Below are 10134 nucleotides of genomic sequence, written 5' to 3' on the forward strand. Positions count from 1 at the left end.
ACCGATGCAGATGGTGTCCTGGCCGATACACTTTTAAACGGAATCAGTTCAGGCACGAAAGAAGTTGTCGGGAGCCTGGAGCTCCTGGTCATATTTGTACAGTCAGTTCTTGTGAGCCTAATTGTACTGATACAGGCGTCTTCACAACTGGCATTGACCGTCAAATTGGTAATCTATTTGGATAGATGGGCGGCAAACGCGAGAGAAAAAACAAAGAATAGATGTTCTTTAACATTTTGACATTAAATTTTTAAGTCTGAAATTTTTTATTACTCCTTTTTTTGAATTTTACACGGTATTTTATTAAATCAAAATTTCTATCTTTTTCAAAATGGATCTATTGATCCAATTTGAAAAATTTGAAAATTCAAAATTCTTTTATGATATCCATATTTAATCTGAGTTTATTGATTGGTCTTAAATCGACAGCTGATTTAAATCATCAGTTGAATGCACATGAATAAATTTAACCTCAAGTGTGTAAAAATTTTAATTATTTATAATTTCAATATAAAAATTGTATAATGCTTCTTTAATCTCTATCAGATCATCTTGCGGTATTTTGCTTTTCAGAAGGTTGATTCTCCCTCTTGCCAGTTTACCAAGATCCGCGATATGTCGCGAATGGATCAGCCGATATTTTATTACCTCGTTAAGCAGATAAGATATTTTTTTCTCCTTTACATATAGGTAACCATTTTTATTTATCAAAAAAGGAGAGGATAACGGATTTTTGGTCTTAACGGTAGAGACTTGAATAGTTATTTTCTATAACGTGACCTTTTTGTATGAGGTGAGGACGACATCAGTTAGAAGATAGATAAAAAATAATGAATATAAGTTAGCATGAAAAATGTATTTATTATTAGAAGGTAAAATTCGATATTTTGTATCTTAAACTTATCTGTATCTAATTAATCAACATTCAGACTCCTTAGAGATTTCATTTAAAATGTATTTAAACAAAAGATTTAGACAAAGTCATACAGAGTCGTTAACATATCCGTTACCCTTTACATTCACTTTCATTTTACTTTCTCCTTTCCTTTTCTTTACGCAGCGGAGATTTCTCTGCTCGACCTTCCTTGCCTGCACCCATCAAGAAGAGTTATCCATAAATATTTTATGGAAAAACACATCTGCGAGAAAATGGTATTGGTACATGGTAGATATGTAATGCAGTTATCATCGTGCAATTATAAATTGTATTATACAACTTTTTTATAGGAAGCCCTTTGTTCTTGCCATTGATAAGACTCTCGGCCCCAAGGGGCCTCGCGTCTTATGCATGAATATCTTTCAATGTAGTGTCAGATGTCAACTCAGATGTTGAATATCGACAAAAGGTCACCTCTAGTCGATAGCAGTACTAACTCACTGCCCGGAACTGACCACTGTTTCCTGATACCAGAAGGGTATGGTTCCCGGCTACTAATTTATAGATATGATATCAATGATATAGTAAAATTTACATCCAGTCCGCGCACACAACATTGTTGCAACACCAGACACTAAAGACAAATTAGTTGCACGACTTAATGTAATTAAAGCAAATAATTGAACAAAGAATATATTTTTTAGTGTGAATTCTAGTCTTAAATTGAAATTTTGAATTTTGATCAGTCAGATTAGTTTATAACAAAAAAACATGAATTACTACCCAAGCTAAAACAGCATTAAAATCCTTTCGACTGCATTAATCAACAGACAATAAATGAATAACGAACAGTAATTATGTGAACCAAAAACATGATTTTTGTGTAGATCTACATGTATTGAGTATTTATTTTATAAATATTTTGAGTCTGATTTGGACTTGCTTGCTGTTATCGTAATACATTATGATTTTTTCATCCTTCGACTTCATTTTCACCTTTTAAATCTTACAAAACAATAAATCAGGAAAAACAATATTAACTGAATATCAACTCTCAATCAACTCCAGTTACATTGTACTTGTTCCCCTCTAGTATAATCGTTGTCTTTTATCTTTTAGTCGGCATCTTCCATCTCGTCTTGCTAGATGATTTCACTTTCTTCGTTACCGAGTCCCGTCTATTGACACATGCAGAATAGCAAACCAAAGTCTTGTCTTTAGAGTAGATTCACTGTCCACCTGCAATAAAAGTCTTACCTTTCAACTTTGCACCAAGTTTTTATCCAATCTTTTCTATTTCAAAATCTTTCGATCTTCATCATCAATTTTTACTTCAGATACCTTTGATACTTTAGATGAATCCTATTCTGCAGGACTCAGATTTTTACAAGTTTAAATGTCATTTTCTGATAGAATATCCGATCCATCAGAATCACAAGATTTTACTTTAAATGTATAGCCATTACAGTGTAGTCAAGAGACTAGATATATCACCGTGGGACAACCTTAGTGCCTTATTTTGCTTCAAGATTCCAGTTTGCTGATTGAACAAAATAATAGCAAGGATTAAGGTGGAAAAGAAAAAATATTTTTCCATTTGTTGAACTAATCATTTCCAAAAATAAATCAACTCTATCCAACAACATAAATTACCTTTTAGCCTGAAAAATATTTCGAATTGAATGTTATCAAATATTGAATATTAACCGGATTTTAAATGAAACGTTCATTAAATAATTGAATAAAACAAAGTCACAAATGATAAGCTAATAATTGATAAAGTTGGTTAAACAAGGAAAAGTAAACATTATGATAAAAGATGAGAATATCATTGATTCATGAAAAGACTGAACACGCATTATTTATAAGAGGCAAAAAAAGAAAAGAATAGAAAATGTTACTTTATATTCTCACAGAATAATATGATGGAATAAATGGAAAGATAAAAGCAGAAAAAACAAGAAGAAGAAAGAATAAGAAGGAAAAAGATGAACTTCGTGTTCCGTTGACACTGATAGTGTTACAATGATATTAGCTGGGAGTGAAGCGAAATCCTAAGAGAATGATCATTTAGCCTGAAAATTCTAGTAATACCTTCAGAAGATAACTCATCTTTTCTAGTCATTTTTCTTGTGCCAATTAGTGCTGGTCATCATCATATTATAATCATTAATTTGATAAATGTCTTCATGTTTAGCTTGTACCTGCTCATGGCTACTTTGAATAACATTTATCGCCTTGGAATGCATTAAACATCAGACATTGAACATAATCTTTTTTGTGGTTAAAGTTGAACAACTTGAACTTTGAGTCGAGGGGAGAAAAAGCAATGATAATGCTATTAGGGAATATCATTTCCGATTATCAAGTTACCTGTAACTTTTTGCCATGTTGATTTGCATTTCAAGTTGATCATGATAATTTATTCCTTTGAGTTTAGTTAGTGTTTAACAAGAGTGAACAAAATTGTTGGAGTTGCAAGAGTAAAAAGTGGATTATTATTGCTAATAACTGAATAAAATGTTTGAAGGTTTCAGGTTTACATTAGCATTGTTGCTTTATTAACCATTGATATTCCGTTCAGCATGCGATTAAAATGTGAACGGAATGAATTCTTTTAATTTCATGGAAATTTATACTTTTTTTGATAAATTGAAATTCGTAACTTTACCCGGGTTCAGCTTTTCAGCATTAAATAACGTTTAATTTTAAAACATTGATAGGTATTGAGTTTTGCTATTTACATGCTTCTGTGCATTTCAAATATAATTAAATCACATATTTCCGGCGACTGCAACCATGATCAAAAGTTTTGGGAAAAGATTTTTTAACTCGATGATAATGAAACAGATAAACAGATATTTCGAACTTCCCACCAAGGTTTTGAAGAATCGAAAAATGGTCTCAAAGTTGTGAAAAAGACTGAATTTGCTCAACTCAACTATTAATAATTTTGAAACTTCGATAAAACTAATTTTTCACGTATTAAGACACTTCTGAAAAAAGGACTTGGATTTCGGATATTCCAAGAAATTATCCTGAAATTGAAAGATAATGAGGTCACTTCACTGGTAATAATGAAATACTATCTTTTGAACCCCTTTGAGGTCGAATTTCAATTTTTAAAGTGCTCAAAACTCTGGAAATTTTATAGTTTTTGACGAAAGGCGAAATCAGATTTTGACAATAAACTACTCAGGGCAATAAATTTCCATTCACGAGCAATTCAATGATTTTATCTGAATGATCTCCGGCTCGAGGTTGGTCATATTCATATGAAATTGGATGGTTGCCAATACGCAGTCAGAAACTTATTGTCTCAGGGCACCAGTACCTGGAATAAAAAACACATTTCTAAAGTACTTTATACAAGTACCAGATAAAGACAGTCCCTTGAAATATGTAAACAACAGGTGCTATTCATTGAGAAAAATTGAAATTAATTGTAATCACAAAGACATTTGAATGACGTGCAAAACTGTGCCGATCTAATTATGTTGATTTAATAAAAAAAATGTATTCATTTTTTCAGTGAATCTTGCATTTTTAATCATTGAAATTTTCTCATGTCACAAAGACCTTATTACGAAGACCTTAAACTTACAAAAATATTGGTCGAAGGATTTTTGAATTCGCAAAGTATAATAAAATGGTTAAAGAAGTTAAATAAGGTGAGTACAAAAGATTTACAAATGGTCAGAAATAACTTGCATTATCTAAGTAACTATAATGGAATTGACCACTGAGATCAGATGAAATTCAATCTGATCAATGATACATTAGCTGAAGTGATAACAATGAGCCAAAAGATGCAGTTTCAATTAAATTAGGTAAACTAAATTAGGCTCTAGAAATAAGTGCATTGGACACTGGATTAACATCATTATCTACACCTTGACCAAATGAAGTGAAAAATAAAAGTGACCAACAATAATGTTGGAAAAGGAACACAACAAAAAAAGTCTAAAAGTTAACCATCAACAAGAGTTGGATAAAAAAAGAAGAAAAGTTGAATAGTAAAATGGAAAGCAAATGTTGTTAACTTTTCCTTCTTATTTACAGGCAAAATTCCCTCGCAAATTCAGCTGAAAGGTTAAGCTTTACATGTTAACAAATCCAGGTGAATCAGCGAATCGGAAAAAGATTATCAATCTTTATTAACATTTAGTTTATTCAAATCAAACGTTAACATCAACCAAAGGGAATAAAAAAGCAAAAGAAAAAATGAATTGAGAAAAGTGCTTTGAATAAATTTAACCAGATTTTTCAATTTGATTATCTGTTGACTTGATGAAACCAATGAAAGAAAAGACAAGAAAAGTTCAATAAGAAAAGTTCACCTTTTCATTGGATCACAATTGCATCAGTTGAACAATACAAGAATAAAAAGCAAAGAATCCAACGAATCCAACGAATCAAACGATAAACATTTTTTAATGGCTATTAAATTGGCCTTTTGACATTTTTTGTTTCTCACTTTATTGTTATTACAATTGCATTATTGTACAACATTTCATTTTTCACTTCATCTTCTTCATCATGTAATGATGCTTATTATCTGAAGAGTGGAAACAATAAGTTTCAACTTTTCTGGTTTCTTTCCAATTCAACATTGAATGACAAAAAAGTGAGAAAATTTGATAAATTATTAGTTGAAATAAATCTAGATTATTCTGGCCATTTTGCTTCCAAAAAATAGAGAAAAAATATTTCAAGTTTTATTCACCTTTGAAACGTACAAAGGCAATGATGTCGACTGTCATGAATAACAATAAAAATAAACAAGAATTTTTTCGTCCAAAAAAAGTGCTAAACTTGGTCGAGCATTTCGTTGGTTGAGAGGAAAAGGTTATCCAGAAATTGTCTCATCTTATGAGCCATTAAAGGTTTAAGATGAAATTGAAACTTTACTGTGATTATTGGCTACATTGTGTTGTCATTCAAAAGGTGTTTAAATTGTTGAAATTTTTGTTAACTTGGTTAGAAGGAAAAGTGTGATTTTTCATTCGCTCCAAATATTTCCGCAGTGTTGAGACATTGGAATGAAAAATGTCCAAATTGAATGAGATTACAATTTTAAAAGATTATTGTTTTGGGAATTTGATTCTGCCAAGCAACTGTTTCTCTTGATAAGTTAAATTGATTGATTCTTTGGTTGCTTTTCATCGAGTTTACCTTTTTGGTTCATGATGGAGTTTCAAATTGATTCAATTTAAATGAGCGCTTAGCTGAGAAAAATTGACGAGTAATTAAGAAAATAATAAGTTGAGTAAAAGTAGTTGAAAAAAGTAGTTGGTAATAAAATTTATCTTGGACTTTCATGATCATGATCAACATCAATCCACTTAACAATCAATATGGAGAAGAAGAAGAAACTTTTTTTCTTCTTCTTCAGATAAATGTAGACTCACCTTAGGTTGAAGTGAGAAGTAGCAGAAGCAACAGAAATGACGATGATGAGTATGATGAGGATGATGTGGATGATGGGGATGATGAGGGTGCAAGAAGCTCACTAAGATTTAAGGGAAAAGTACTCGGTGGAAGATAAGGTGAGAAGATGGGAAAAGAGTGAGAAAAGTAAACGGCAATGGATGATGTTGAGAGGAAAGAGTGGGAGTGAAAAGTGAGATTCTTTGGGCAGAGGAAAGAAAGGTGAGAGATAAAAAGGTGCGTAGAGTGATGCGAATCGCTATTGAACAAAGTGAAAGTTAACATTTGTATTGGCTTCAACTTTGCTCCTTTCAACCAAGTTAAATCTTTATTCTCATTATTTATAATCATCATCAACCACCGAGTATAAATCAGTTGTACCGTTGTCAGCTATACAGGTAAACATCATAATCAGTATCATTGCAATATTGTTTGATCCATTTGTTGGGTCAGTTGAATTGTCGTACTTGAGATAACGAAAAAGGAGCGAAAAAATCAACTTCATTTAACGTTCAATTTTGTGCTCTTTTCATGCTTTAACAGCAAAAGTTTTATTTTTACGGAAACATTCGTATTCATCAGTCACGAGTCGAACCCTCACTCAGCTAACAAAGTCAACCTAGAGAGTGTTACCTTGTCGGTCACAAGTCAACTTCAAGTCAAGCCTCAACTACTGTAACTCAGGAAGACGACAAACGAAACAGAAGAAAAAATGGAAAAGAAAAATGTTCGCACATGTGTTTATGCATTCATCTTGGTCGTAACGATTGTTTTAAATTTATCACAACAAGCCTCGGCTCGTCCAAACATTGATGAAATGGCCAACATGGCTGAAGCATTGAGATATCTTGAAAAGCTGGACAAATATTATTCACAAATTGCAAGACCTAGGTAAGTGATTGAACCAAATATTGATGCCTTCATTATCCTTGATCATATATCACAATCAAATCTGATATTTGCAATTGCAAAGCAAAAATCTACATCCTGATTCATGATCAACATTATCAAGAAATAGAAATGAATAAAGAGAGAAAAAAGAAACTGAATGTAAAAACAATTTGAAACGTCGATCACGATTTGATTAATATTGATTGATTGATGAAGAGTTTTCTTTTTATTTTAATGTCATAATTTGTTACAATGAAGTATCAATAGCAATTAATTTGCTATCAATTGCAAGTCAAAGTCTCGAGTCAATTTACAACGAGTCCATGAAATAATCAAGGAAATCCTTTCTTGTCAAATGCAAAGTAGACACGATAACAAGTTCAACTGACATTTAGACAAACTTGAGCTTAGGAAAAACACTAATTACAACTGACTATTGCAATTAAATATCACAATAAAAAGTAATGACGAAAATAATGAGATTGAAGTGCGAAAAAGGAAACGATTGAAAACGAGTTTTCTCATTAATAATTTTCTCGCAAAAATAGCAATCACAGTCACAGAATGTTCAACTTTGGATGAAATTTCAATTCTTTCAACTTTCACATGAAATGAAGTAATCATTTGATCAAATTGTACCTTTTCCAGTTGAAAAACGTCAATTGACCAAAAAGGAAAGTTAATCAATTGCAATAATATTGACTAATGAATATCAATTGACAGGGAAAACCTTGCAATTAATGACATTAGAAATGTTAATCTGTTTACTTTTACCTTTTCATTTACCTTTTAATGGAAGAAGCTGCAACGACTTTCAAATGAACTTTTTTTTGTTCATATTTCTTATTAATATCATTATTACTATTGAATCATCATTATTATTTAATCAATATTTATCATGTTCTGTTGATAAACTTGTAAGTAATCTTGTCGATGATTGTTGTTGTTTCATTACATAATGTTTGGCGATAATCAATGGAATTGTTGATCAAGGAAAATTACCTTTATTGTTACATTTGTTTTATCCTTCACATTCAGCTTTATCATTTGTTTCAATTTGACAGCAAAAACTTTGCTTTTCTGGAGAAGAAAAATTTTTCACCTTTTTTTCCATAAACCTTTCCACTCTCATGTTTACCTTTTTGTGTGTTTGCGTTTTTCAGGTGATAATGAGAATCATGATGGTTAAGGTGATAAGTGTTGTGAGATTTTGATTGTGAATTGAGACTAAACAGTTGAACGAAAAGGCCAACGAAGGAAAAGGCAGAAGAAGATGAAGAGAAAAAAGAAGCAAAAGATTATCTATTTATTCACGTTTCCTCATTATTATTATCATTATTTGTTTACCGTTAGTTTTTTATCTGAACAACAGTAAAGTTCTGGATTGGAACAAGTTGAAAAGTAAATATAGAGTAAACAGGCAGATTGGGTCGCGTGATTTAATCATGATTGGTATAACCATTAACCAAATTGAAATGCAAAAAATAAATAAATCATTATGATGGAAACTGAGTGAACATGAGAATCGTCAAAAAACTTGAGGTAAACAGGGAAGGTATTAAAAGATCACAGATTAACTTTCATTATCAGAGTGAACCTTGAAATTTATCTCAACGATTTTGGAGAAAATTTTCTTTACTCCTTTCCTTGAACCTTTTTTGTCATCTTTAGATTATCACGATAATGATAATTTTTTGATCAAACAAAATTTTTCATTTTTCAATTTCTTCATTTTGGCAAAAGTTTCAGGTTGGAAAATTGAGATTTTAAAAAAAATTTGTATTCGAACTGAAAATGTAACTTTTTCTGTTCCATTCTTTTGCTTCTGCAAATGAATTATGATTTGATTGCGATAACGAGAATTGAGTAAACTTCAAATTTATATTTCGTTCTTTTTCGTCTTTTTTTTTGTTCGTTGGCAGGTTTGGACGAAGCATTTCAGACACAAGGCCAGGGAAACGTGATCCTGTAAGTACATTTATCAATTATTCATTGGAACGTTCAAAGTTTCCTGACCTTTCAGAGAGTCTCGGAATAGATAGAAAACTTGAGGAGTGAAAAGAAAATGAAAAACTCTTGAGATTTCAAGCATTATCCATTGGCTGAGTTTTTTGTTCAATTTTTGTGAACATTTTCATTCTGACCATCAAAACAGAACAAGAAATCATCAGAAAAATAGATAAATGCCAGAAAAGAAGAAGAAAAAATGAGAAAAAAAGAACTCTTTTGTTACATGAAATTTTCTTTTTACTATTTCTTCTTGTTCGGCTCATGATGGCTCTTCAATACTAACGATAATAGTGAATGATAAAATTATCACTAATCGTTACTCAATGGAACCTTAATCGGAAACGGAACTTTCCAATTGATTTTGATCAACACTAATGGAATCTGTTATTGCAATTTTTTTCTTGTTATTTCTTTTCGTCAGCTTCTAACATTGGTAAACTGATAAGGAGTGAAACAAAAGCTACTCACACCAATAATGATTGTAACTAATGTGTTGTACAGAAGAGGCTAGACCATTGATGAAGATCAACTTGGATGGTGAACCTTTTACCCATCAAAAAGCAACATAACAGCCGATGAAGATGACAGACGAAAACCAAAATCTCCCAAAAGTGTTATTTGTAATTGAATAAAAAAAATGATTGAGCGAAGGCAAAGTCGAAACAAAATCCCATCTTTTTGTACCATCTTCAACGTTGAGACAATATTCATTTTAATTTGCGTCAACCTGTGTTTCAATGCTTTACACCTTTACGTTTGCAATGTTAACCCTTTTCTTTTCCTCTTTTTGTTTCTCATTACCTTGTAAAGTTTTACCCTTGCTGTCCAGATATATATATATTGACTTGAAATATACTTCATTTGGTGAGAAGAGAAAATGCGAAAACTGTTGAAATAAAATTCGTTCGTAGTTAGTTAATAAGCAA

The 10134-nt window shown here is 31.3% G+C and overlaps 1 protein-coding gene across 2 annotated transcripts; it reads left to right on the top strand.

The window, feature by feature from the left end:
• The first annotated feature begins 6575 nt into the window (after window positions 1-6575).
• On the top strand, window positions 6576-10134 carry LOC107363799 (neuropeptide F). Of its 2 annotated transcripts, XM_015931066.3 has the most exons (4): window positions 6576-6705; window positions 6851-7198; window positions 9121-9166; window positions 9630-10134. In XM_015931066.3, the coding sequence occupies exons 2-4, from the start codon at window positions 7020-7022 to the stop codon at window positions 9648-9650; spliced, it is 246 nt and encodes an 81-aa protein (XP_015786552.1). In that variant the 5' UTR covers window positions 6576-6705; window positions 6851-7019; the 3' UTR covers window positions 9651-10134. The 2 variants fall into 2 exon arrangements, with proteins under 2 accessions (XP_015786552.1, XP_025016885.1); XM_025161117.2 differs by having other exon boundaries at window positions 6576-7198.

This window comes from Tetranychus urticae, chromosome 2 (assembly GCF_039701765.1).
Source record: "Tetranychus urticae isolate SD_2017Ah chromosome 2, NJAU_TeUrti_SD_1.0, whole genome shotgun sequence".
In the NCBI taxonomy this organism is placed as follows: Eukaryota; Metazoa; Arthropoda; class Arachnida; order Trombidiformes; family Tetranychidae; genus Tetranychus; species Tetranychus urticae.